This window comes from Tachypleus tridentatus, chromosome 4, assembly GCF_004210375.1.
Source record: "Tachypleus tridentatus isolate NWPU-2018 chromosome 4, ASM421037v1, whole genome shotgun sequence".
NCBI classification, from domain to species: domain Eukaryota; kingdom Metazoa; phylum Arthropoda; class Merostomata; order Xiphosura; family Limulidae; genus Tachypleus; species Tachypleus tridentatus.
This window is the reverse complement of record NC_134828.1, coordinates 30,262,435-30,275,009: the sequence shown is the minus strand read 5'-3', so window position 1 is coordinate 30,275,009 and position 12,575 is coordinate 30,262,435. Positions and strand designations below refer to the sequence as shown.

Here is a 12,575-nt window from a genome sequence, read left to right as displayed (position 1 = left end):
GCGCCATTGTCTTGAAAATGATTCCGAAGTATTTTCTACCGTTGATGTAACGAAAGAACATGACCAACTTGAGGACTTGTAATTTGAACATTCAAAGTACTGTGTTTGCCTTCAAAAAAAAAGAGAGAAAATCTCATCCAATTAAGTTCGTAGCTTTTCATTGCGTCACAGATATAATCTGTTGTGTAGAGCGCCACCTTTTAGTGCAAAATTAGCGGGGGTGTACGTTCCTTTTTATTTTTTTGTACGCAGTAGTACGTATAAAGAAACTGTGCACACATTTGTGAAAGACCATGTATTTTATGATTCATATGTTTAACTTTTGCTGCCATTTTTATAAACAATTCCCACGATGTCAAGTATACAGGCATTCTTTTGGATGCGCGATAACCTCATATACGCTTTTCTTCACGACCTATATGAATTTTGAAACTGGTAAAATTGGGAAGATTAAAACGGAATAAATATTCTTCTCTAATTGTTGACGTAGAATTCAGGTCTCGCGTGTAACGTTAGAGAGAGACGCACTTTGACGTTCATATGGTAGTGAAAGAACTGTTGAAATATGTACCAAAGTGTCTGATATGTACCTCCGTTGGATTTAGTAGTCGAATTATAATTGTATTCGCAGCAGAAATTCAAAGATTCTAGTGTTCTAAGATTATTTCTGAATTTGGCGCACAGCTACACGAGTGCCATCCGCGCTAGCCTTCCCGAACTTAGTAGTATAAGACTAGAGGGAAGGCAGCTAGTCATCACCACCCACCGCCAACGCTTGGGCTATTCTTTTACCAACGAATAGTGTGATTTGCCGTCACATTATAACGTCCCCACGGCTGAAAGGGGGAGAATGTTTGGTGTAATGGGGATTCGAACCCACGACCCTCAGATTACGAGTCGAGCGCCTTAACCCACCTGATCATGCCGGGCCGTGTTCTAAGATACCAGTTTACTTTTATTGTTGCTAATATAATTTCCGGGTACTTTATTACCATATCTGTGATAAGGGTGAATTTAGAAACGAAGTTGATCAAGATAGCCAACCAACTAGAAAGTATGGGGTATGTAATGACTTCAAAACTCGATAAAAAATGTGGTGATTTTTATATTGAAATAGAATCAATAGAAATATCGAACAGTAGCATCTTTGCATCATTTCGTACTGTAATCGGTTCAGCGGTTTTCTGTGAATATTGGAGTTTCCAACGAGCGTGTGTTTATTGTTTTGATTTGCATCATTTCGTACTGTAATCAGTTCAGCGGTTTTCTGTGAATATTGGAGTTTCCAACGAGCGTGTGTTTATTGTTTTGATTTGCATCATTTCGTACTATAATCGGTTCAGCGGTTTTCTGTGAATATTGGAGTTTCCAACGAGCGTGTGTTTATTGTTTTGATTTGCATCATTTCGTAGTGTAATCGGTTCAGCGGTTTTCTGTGAATATTGGAGTTTCCAACGAGCGTGTGTTTATTGTTTGCATCATTTCGTACTGTAATCGGTTCAGCGGTTTTCTGTGAATATTGGAGTTTCCAACGAGCGTGTATTTATTGTTTTGATTTGCATCATCTCGTACTGTAATCGGTTCAGCGGTTTTCTGTGAATATTAGTTTCCAACGAGCGTGTATTGATTGTTTTGAGTGATATGATTATAATTACTATGTAATTAATCGAGCTCAAATAAATTATGTTAAGAGATAAATTGTGTTGCAATTATGGAATATGTTTATAATGATGTATAAATGAAAATCTGTACTTCGAGAGTCCAATATTTCGTTTTATAATAAAGTGTATTTGGTATAATGACGCAACGAGACAGCTGGAAGCAAGTGTTGCAATTACGACACGTCGTAATTTGTTATTAATCGCGTTGTAAATTTAAGGATTACCACTGAAATTCAAGTCCCAGGAAAAAATGTTAAAATCTCATATAAACTTTGCAGTTAATGATATAAGATTACTTTTATGACGAAACAAATCTAAGAGAAAGCTTGAATTATAAGGAATAGACTGCTGTCTCGATACTTGAATATTTTATTTTTCCAACATTTAAACACAGAAATTCGGACACGCCACGCTAACAGAAATACAACTTTCGTGTAATGAAAAAATGCAGCTTAATAACAGCTGTGTTGAAGCTAATTTTCCGGCTTTAAGGCTGTGTTACAGTTTTTACTGTAGACTGAATATCTTCACTTATCAACACTTGGATATCTAATTAGAAATACGATAAATGACATGCCCTTGATACGTATATAAGGGAGTTCTTTTATTGTTTATGTATCTGTAAGCCGGATTCTTCCATATTAGCCTTTGTGTGTGTGTGTGTGTGTGTGTGTGTGTGTGTGTGTAAAACATGAAAAACAACTAGCAAACCTCGACGGATTTGTGCGTTTTTCTTGTAGCAAAGCCACACCGGGCTATCTTCTGAGCCCACCGAGGGGAATCGAACCTCTGATTGTAACGTTGTAAATCCGGAGACTTACCGCTGTACTAGCGGGGGACACGACAAAGTTGTATATACTATCAGTAGTCCAAATGCTTGCTTTTAAAACCATAATCTGTTCATTTATTGGAAACTGTATCGAGTATGTGATATGAGCAGCCAATTAAAAAACCAAGAACAAAAAACTCGAAACTTTGAATTTTGTTGTTGGCATTTAGTCAGAATCGTGTTTAAAACAAACAAAAAAAAAACTGACGTATTGATGGGAGTTTTTGTGTCAATTGAGTTAATTTGGCTCACTGGCAACAGCTGCTTACTTGGTTATGGGCCATTGTACATAACTTACTAAATATACCTTATCATACCTGTACATGCACAAATGAAGCCCATCAATATGCCAGAAATTATTTCCAATATATTCAAATTATTTAAAGTACTCTTATTTGTTAGTATACAAAGTATATTACACCGAAAATGATTGTAATTAAATAATAATTTATATTACTAACAAACGTAAATACCTCGTGGTAATCTTCATCTTAAAAGAAAAAAATTCGGTCAATTATGAAATCATCACGAACTATTTAAAAATTTGAGCAGTGTGTGCTCAAAGGATGACCGACCCAATTAATCACCAGTTTCTGACGTCAGTCTTTCTGGAAACTTCGCTTTTGCTAGTTTACACTGTTCGTTAGTTGACCTTTGAATATGTCAGAAAAGAGAAAAGATTGGAGGTTCGTATTTTATATTCTAGCTTGTCAATTTGAGTATCTAAATCGTAAGAAGCTATATATATATATATATATATATATATTTTTTGTATTTCAGCATCATAAGCATCTGTTTTGGACAAATGTTGCATTCAACACACCACGTGACACGTACAAATCAACATATATATATATATATAAATTTTAAATTTACTTTTAAGAACTTAATTGAAGTATAATACTAAAATTTGAATTGTAATCTATAATTTGATACCAAACTTATTGACGTAGATTTAAAAAATAGTTCAATAAAATTGTTTATGCCAGTCTATCAATGCGATATGACTTTTGCCTCGTGGCCATGGGAAGAACGGTCTCGGTAGGGTTAAGGTAATTGCATTAGTGCTTTGCGAGTTCTTGTGTTCTGCGCATCCTATATGACCTCCACTTCTCTTTGGTTTGTGATGTGAAGGTTAACTTGGTTCTCTGGTTGCTGATGTGGATGCTAAGAAGTACATCCAATATGACTAATGAGTTTCGTTATAACAGGGCTGTAGAGCACATTTTCTCTTCCAGAAAATGGACCACTGCTCTTTGGTAAACTTGGAAGCCATAGGCAACTTCTAAGTTTTTCTGGACAAGATCTGGTTTGATGTAACGTTACTTAATTGTAAGTACGGTACTACTTAATAGTAGAGATCGAAAAGGATTCTAAATAATTCACGCGTCGAAAAACACCCTATCAAATTTCTAAACGAACAACCGACCATTCAGAGTATTGGAGCACATGTATGTTACACGCTGAAACGGTCACTAACATCCCTGACATAAAAATTCCTAAAACAGCAATTTTCTTATACTACCAATTTAGCAGAGTCAGGTGGTTAAGGCACATGACTCGTAATCTGAGGGTCGCGGGTTCGAATCCCCTTCACACCAAACGTGCTCACCCTTTCAGTGGTGGGGGCGTTATAATACGATGGTCAATCCAACTATTCCCTTTGCCTTACCTCTGGTCTTACACTGCAAAATTAGGGACGACTAGCGCAGATAACCCTCGTGCAGCTTTGCGCGAAATTCGAAACAGAAGTAAACCTTTACAGTTTTATACACTTACCTGTAGGCTAAAGTAAGAATATAGTTTGAGAAATTTGTGATTTTAAATTTTTATTCCATTAGTTTGTTTTGTTTTTTTTTTACAGAAGGAAATTAATAATTAATAATTTCTCATTTATTTTGCAGTTATTTTCTTTTTTCTTCAATCTCAATAGATTTCTAGCAAATCAGATGAGCTATTTCAGTAAAGCTCCATTTTTCTGTCGTAAGAAACTCCTTTTGAAGATATTTTCCTATGCATAAATAGGTTCTCGGAAGTTGTGCGCAAAAATACAGTAAAATTAATATATTTATAGACTAGACAATAGGACGTGTAGGGTTTTAAGATCTCGATGATGCAAAACTTAGCGTCAGCTGTCTTAGCCGCGTTTGATGGAGTGTTCTTATTTAACATATTTATTATACACTAGCTGGAGTACCCGTATCTTGGACGGAAGTTATGTAAATTCATGATTAATGAAAGGTTATCTTAAGACATGAAAAGTTGTTCCCTTTATATGTAATGTTTTTCTTTAAAAAACAACCAAAAAATAGCAAAACACACAATGTGAAACCTTAAATTTGAATCTACGAGTATCTCTCATGGACTCAACAAACCTTCGTATCAAATTTGGTGAAGATCCATCAACAGGGGCGAAAAAACGCACCGCAGAACACGTGTAAAAACCGTAAAATGCAACATTGAAAATTTGTTTATATTTTCCGATGGACCTAATGAACCTCCATACCAATTTTGGTGAAGACCACCCTACGAAGTATTTACATGGACGTAAAACAGACAGTACTATTACTATGGGGCCAGTGCATTAGATCTGCGTGTGATGTTTCATGACGTCATACCTGCACACTGAGAATGGAGAAAAATTTCTTCATGACAGGAAACGGAGGCGAAACAGGAATAATGGTAGCCTTTATTGCAAATTTACATGCACGCATGATAAAAATTCCGCGAAGTTGGGAGTTGCACATCGCGAAATAAAAGGTTTATTTCAGTATCATTCAAGCAAGAGTTCAATTACAGTATAATAATACGTTTGCAAGTATAAATAAAAACTATGCTACAGTAAAAGGAACAACTAAACAAATGTTTTTAACACTAGATTTTCGAATTGAATAAAGTAAAATGTAATTTCATCCTGTTACCTTCGTGCACGTGTATTTTGTGTACTCAAAATAAAGCAGGACCGGGTGTGATCTTGTATTTTTATGTGTTGGACTTTAGATTCGAGGGCTCATGGTGCGAGCCCTTTAAGTACAAAATATGCCCACGCGCATACATATTGCCATCCTCATATTGGTGTATTCTATTGGGTACGTTATAAGAGTAACGGTGAAACTCCAATATTTGGTAGTGTGTTCCAATATTAAGTATAAATGTCTTTGGACTAGCTGCTATATTTTTAGCTTACCAGTTAAAAATTAATGCTTAGCTATTGGCAGATAGCCTTTGTGAAACTTTGGACGAAAGTTTTAAATATGCAAACGTATATAGCAAATGTACGAATCACGTTTTTGAGGCACGGATTCATTACTTTGTAATGTATTTATTTGGACCAAATTTTGAACTAATGTACAACTAAACTAGTGTCACCCATTTTAGCCACGACATCTATGTTCCTCAAATATCTTGATCGTAAGAGCCTTTGGTACTTATGAAGTGAGACAACTAAATTATCAGTTAGCGATTTGCTACGTAATGGGCTATCTGTGATTTGTCCACCACGAGAAATTCGAACCCCGTATCTTAACAGTGTTTAAATAGAATATGAGATAACAGATCTATCCAAATTTTTGTGGGGACCTACAGTATTACATTTTAGGGCAAAGGGGGACAAGTTTATCCCCCGAACACTCCAGTTTCGGAAAATGAAAAAAATTTCTTCCAAAACTAAATATCTCTCACGTAATTTTGTCTGTTTTTGTTTGATTTATCCAATAAGAGCTTTTATATGAAGGATTTGTATATCTAAGATCCCATGCATATACTTCCATAGATATGTACATTGGATAAATTGTTTCGTAATAAATAGAGTTATGTAAGCATGAAGACGAAGATTCCTACTAATAGTAAAGTTTGGAAACAGCCTGAATAAGTAATGATGTACCCGATGAAGATGACCCTGTCGAAATGTTGTACATTTGTTACATTTATAATAAACCTTTGTTGTAATTGTCCATTCAAGCAACCTTCAAACTTTGTTTGAGCACTTTAAAACTTTGCGTGTTTCTGTACTAGGCTACTGAGGATAGACTATTTTGAATTATATCGAACATATAACGTGTTTTGTTTTTTTTCGTGAAAGAGGGTAAGTACAGGTCTGTGTTTATTTTTCGTAGGCTTACGTCTGTACCTTGCGCTTCCTTTCGATCGCTTGCTATGTATTGTACTTGAAGAATATCAGAAAGGGAGTAATTTGATTACCAGACGCGACCAATGGCAGGTGTGGATTTGTCATTTCCTGGTCCAATTAACGGTACCTAAGGAGCTCTCTTATTGCAGTATGCGTCGTTTCCAAAAGAAGCAGTAACTAGATTTCAAAGAGTGTAATGCAATTAGTGTACTCATTAAAGAGTGTATGCTCCTCATTTAATAAGCTTTTTTATTTTATTTTATTTTGTGCCATTTTACAATGGTATTTGAGAGACTATAGAGTTAGGCGTCATGCCAGTAATATAGAATATTAAGCATTGTGGTAAACCGGTCATTAAAAAGAATAATAAAAAAAGGATAATTTTTGAGGTATTGTTAGTTTGGCTATCAACCGCTGAAAAAACGTCAGTTAATATAATAGTTTACAGATATTACACTTGGTAAGTTAGGGCTGCATCAGACTTCTGTACAAAATATCGATGGTTAAATAACATAATTTGAAACTGTGTACGATACCAATGTGTGCTTATATACCGAGTTGTTTCTGATCGTCCAAAACACTTTAATAAAGTGCCCAGAACTTTCGGAAATGGAATTTGAGTCGATAATTTTAGAACAATCATCTGTCATTTTACAAAACTCGTTTGGACAACATTACATAAAATTGTCTAACTGAAAATGAAACCGTAAACGTCAACTTGTAACAACGATTAGTAAGTTTATGTGATAATTCCATATAAGAAATGCTTGCTATTTCTCAAAGGAAAATCTGTTTATAAATTTCTTTCACAGTGGTGATGTTTGGAAATAATTACATCCAAGTAACTGAAATCGTTTCTTATGGGAAAAGTAATATGTATGTAATACATCAATCATTTAAAAACCTATTTGTCTAGTTTTGAAGCCATTACGTTCGTTATGCTACTGAACACATAAAGACCCAGATATTTGTGAGATACACTGACACTTCTTTATAAACTTAAAATCTAACGTAAGAAGCTAGATATTATTATAGAACTTAAATATGTGCATCATGAACAGTAATAAGGGTGCACTAACTATGAATTAATATTCGGTTTGCTAAAATATAGAACTTTATATTATAGATATCTTTTAGTATTAATAACTTCCAATAAACATTAAACTATTCTAGAAACATACTAATGAAGTATTACCAACTGATTAATAATGCATAACGTCATAAATACACGTATAAGTAAACAGTAATTAGAATGCATCGACTCGTCAATTAGATCCATTTGCTGTTAATGTTTTCGGCCTTAATCCCAACATCACGAGAGATTTGATTAGTTCCAGAGGTTTAGTCTGAAATCCACGTACGAATGCACATTAATCTTAATAAATGTGAAATGATAATATTTAATTTTACTCCAAACATTATAACCAAATGTTTAAGAGTCAAACTTTAAAAGGAAGGTAGAGGCCGATACTATTCAAAAGATAGAAGCCTGACATGGCCCGGTAATTATGGTATTCGACTCGCACCTGGGAGCGTTATAATTTGACGGTTAATCCTAGCATTCATTGGTAAAGAGTTTGCGATAAGTGGTATTGGATCGCTGCTTTCCCTCTAGTCTATCACGTCTAAATTAGTAACTGCTAACGCGAATATTCTTAGAGAAGCTTTATGCAAACTTCAGTAGAATGACACTCAACAACAACAAACTTTGTCCGCTGTGAAGATTCATAAAGGTTACTACTGCACCAGTCAGCAGTGTTTAGAAATAATGCTAATATATTTCATTTTAAAGGTTCGGCGATGTTTTGAAGTCTTATTAAAAATTGGGTTCTGATATAGGAATTTTGGCATAACACAGATAACAAAATTAAAATACAGTTGGGTGTTGTAAATTCCCCAACTGGTTTATGTACACGTGTGTGGATGTATGGAATGCATTTTTTATGTTTTTGATGTTGCAATAAACATTTTATAAACAGTAAATACGAATTGTCTTCTGCCGGAGACCTATGTGTGTGTGTGTGTGTGTGTATATATATATATATATATATATATATATAATATCAACATAATCAACAAGTGCTTTAAAGCTGCCCACTAATAACCACTGATTATTCAACCAACCAAAAAGGGTTATGGTATGCGCGTTAAGATCGCTAGGCGCTCTTAAACTACCTGCTAATAACCACTGGTCATTGAACCAATTCAACCACCGTAAAAGGGGTTGTGTGTGTCAAGACCTCCATTAAATGCTCTCAAGCCGCCAGCTAAGAAACGCTGATCATCCGACCACCATAAAAGCAGCCGTTATAAGTCCAGTGTGCCCATAACAGCATGGAACTACTTGGGCCGTCCCGTACTCTAAACAAGCCCATAAACGAGCGGTAATCTTTCAATAGGAAAATTTTTTGCTTGTAAATAATGTCTAGTCTCCCACACTTTAAACACAGCCCGTCATTTATTGACCTAACGTGCACTACAATCAGTGTCTTCGTATGCATCCATTTTGTAGGTTTTATCGTTCGTTTGAACAGCGTAGATAGATGGCCCATTGTATAGTTCTGAGATTTAAGCAAATAGGAAATCATTTGTTCGTTCGCAGTTTTGTCGTTGAGGGCTTAGCGATGCTAGTTTTGATGGCTTAACATATATACATGTACCTGAGTATGCTTTTATCGCTAACTTTAAATATGCCTAACTGGGTTTCTTTGTTAACCCTAAAATTGTCGAAGGGTCTAAGCCTCGCCGACTGTTTAAAACACGTTTATTCAGGCTATTTATGCACCAAATTACTTTACTTGTGAGTTAGTCACTTTGTTGGCTCTGGGGTCCCTCTAGGGTCAATGAGTGATGTAACAGCATCAGGTTACTTAATATTGTGGAGTAAATACAAAATATTTAGTGCTTTACAGAGTATTAAGTACTGATTGTAATCGTAAGAGGGACCATCTGTTAAAAACAGAAATTGATGTTCGTTCACAATTTTGCCTATTCGTAAAAAAACCAAACAACTTTACGTCTGAGTGTGTGTGTGTGTGATCTCTTTCTATTTCACCAAATATTCGATGCTAGATTCAACTTGCCCATGCATGTATTTATCTATCTGTCAGAAATTCGATTTATTTTGTTGTAATCTCTACATACTCTTCAATTCATTAATGGTTAAAAGTAGTTACTTCATTCAACGAACGTTTTGAAGCATTAATCAACTGCTGTAGTAACTAAATATTTTTGCAAACGAAAGATAAAGTCCTGACACGTTACTGTATATAATAACTAAAGAGTCAATATAAGTCAGCCCCTAACTTGACGCACGACACGAATTGTTCACGGTATACTTTTGAATTACCTTGTTACTTTCTTATTTTGTTCTATCAGTCACACAAGTCTAAATAAAAATAAGAAAACATATCTAATAAATACCTCTCTGTTCCAATTTATTGTTGATTTTCGAGTATACGTAATAATGCATCGTTTTGGTAATTGCCAATGGTTTTACAATTTTCTGGACATCCGATGATTCTTGAAACTCGATATAATACATTTCATCTTAGATTTCGTATGGAGGAAATGGATTTTGCTCACGATGCTCGTTCTGAGCAGAAAGCAAGTTTACTCACAGAAAGTTTTTTTAAACTATTTACTGTATACATGTACTTTTTCCTGCCAAAGCTCTAACAGTTGAACAAAACTTGGCTGTCTTTCATCTTCGTTTCTACAAGTCAATAGGATTTAACCCCAAGAAATCTGCTCGCAGATTCATAGTTTTCGTATGTAACATGGCCTATATAACTTCTATATGTGTATACTTGTAGAAGTAACTTTACTTTTTACTAGTGTTTTACATTATCATAGGGTATCGCACCAAATTGAACTGGTGTTTTACAATGTGATTATTGTCATTTAATAAAACGAGTTTAGTATATCGGTTTCATTAGAAATCATATTTTTCACAACACAAACGTACGTGCGCAGGCGCACTCGAACGTCTATCACAGTAAAATAACTATTTTGTGTGGTGTATGACAAACCTACCAAGGCCACAAGACTCTGTCCCTGATTTTGAACTACTAAGCAAAGAGTGAGTGGTTAACAGTGCCCCTCCACCCATTATCCAAGTCAAGGTGTTAACTTTTATTACACACCCACAGCTTAAAGTCCAAAGAATGTTTACAGATATCATCAGTTCTAAAATAAAAAACTTCCACAGGGCTGACCTGCACCCCTGTAAACAATTGTATGAATCAGAATAATTGATAATTACGTTAATTATTATTTATATTACTTATTTCAATGTCCAAGGACGTATACTTGTAAACTCGTTGATGTATTTTCTGTCTGATATTAAATCTGTAACACTAAGCCAAAACGAAACGAGTGTTTGTCTTGTTCATATTTCTAAACACGTTTAAACGTGTGTGAATATAATAAGAGTTTTAATATATACGTTCGTTACTTGGAAATGGGTACAAGTAGCATCACACGAGACTACATGGGTTGATTCGCGAATGCGTGTAGTTTACGGCGAACAGATGTTTGTTTTATATTTTCAGTATATTATTTTATCTGAAGTAAGCAACTGGTCTTAGTTTGTAAAGACTTGAATCGTGACAGTTTATTCATTTCTGCGTAATTGCTACAAGCAACTAGACGTTTGTAGATTTATTTATGCAAACTAATGTTCACCTGAGGATTCTTTGTTCATCTGGTTCTACCATCCAGGCAGGTTAGTTCACAGTGACTCTGACTTGTCACTTTTCCATTGACTGAACAAAGCCACTACGGGTATCGAAACCCAATTTCTAGCGTTGTAAATTCACAGACATTTCGCTGTGCCACTGGGCGGTGGGAGGTTTTTCTCGATAAACGTTTTTAAAATTATATTTCGATTTAATGTGGATGACGAGAGAGAGAGAGAGAGACCTTGTCTCAAAATCACTGTTTCTTAACTCGTATGAAACGAGTTTTCCAATACGAAAGTTTTGTTAAATCAGAGGCCATCCTGCATGCTCCGAATCGAGAATGCATAATAATTTGTGATTCGGAATTGCCAAACTTGAACGCAAGTGTTAGGATACACAATAGAACTATTGAATCGTAAATATTTACCATTTTCAGTTATTGAAATCTATGTTTGTACTTTAATACTGTCGAGTGAAGTGTAGCGTAATAAATTTAGCAATAATATATAATATAAAATAATGCATGTTAAATTGCAACACCAAACTGTGTAATATACAACGTAAGTGCTTTCTAGAAGTGTGAAGCTTCAAACATACCCTGAATGTTGGAGAACTGAACCTTTCGCATGAGTGAAGTGACTGACACTCCACGAAACGTTTGTTATTAGTATAATATTTAATTAAGATACTTCGAATAAATCTGGAGCTCTCTTGCAAGAACTTCTTGTTTTAATTACGTATGAACATAATAACGATGGAAAACTTGTATCTTCTGTTAATTTTGTATCTCCGCAGCTGTAAAGCCAGTGGATGAGACGTGGCTGATAGTGGTCCGGGAATGCCTTCGGGAGATTCTTCGACTCGCAACCGTCCACTAGTCTCCTGTGATTATCAAGCAGTTCCCGCCGTTTCGCCCTTTGACGTTATCGAATCCGTGAAACAAGAGGTAAATGTATAGTACATCTTTCGTGGAAAATGTATCTCAGAATGGCTGGTATGGGTATTAACACTTTTATTGATAAGCAGAAAACAACGTTTCGACCTTCCTAGGTCATCTTCAGGTTAACAAAGGACTCTCTGTCTATTTGCATACGAATGTTCTAAAAGCATAGTAATATAAACTGTTTATTGTATTTCGTGAAGTCTATTTAGTCGCAGTTTGTGTCAGTTGTTTGATAAATTTGACATACTGGACTTCAAATCCGGTGGATATAAAATACCTATGGGTTGTAAATACTTTATTTCGTTACAAGCGTTAATAAAATAAATCAACC

General features: G+C 35.1%; 1 protein-coding gene across 14 annotated transcripts in view; it reads left to right on the top strand.

The window, feature by feature from the left end:
- The window catches only part of LOC143248781 (catenin delta-2-like), a 120,573-nt gene that overhangs the window by 50,932 nt on the left and 57,066 nt on the right, over positions 1-12,575 (top strand). For 10 of the 14 annotated variants that reach the window (XM_076497494.1, XM_076497492.1, XM_076497495.1 and 7 more), the window contains one exon: positions 12,097-12,247. The exons of the other annotated variants lie outside the window; for them this stretch is intronic. In XM_076497494.1, coding sequence (XP_076353609.1) covers positions 12,140-12,247 — 108 coding nt within the window. In that variant the 5' untranslated portion in view covers positions 12,097-12,139. The remainder of the gene's footprint in view (positions 1-12,096; positions 12,248-12,575) is intronic. 14 annotated transcript variants of the gene reach the window in all.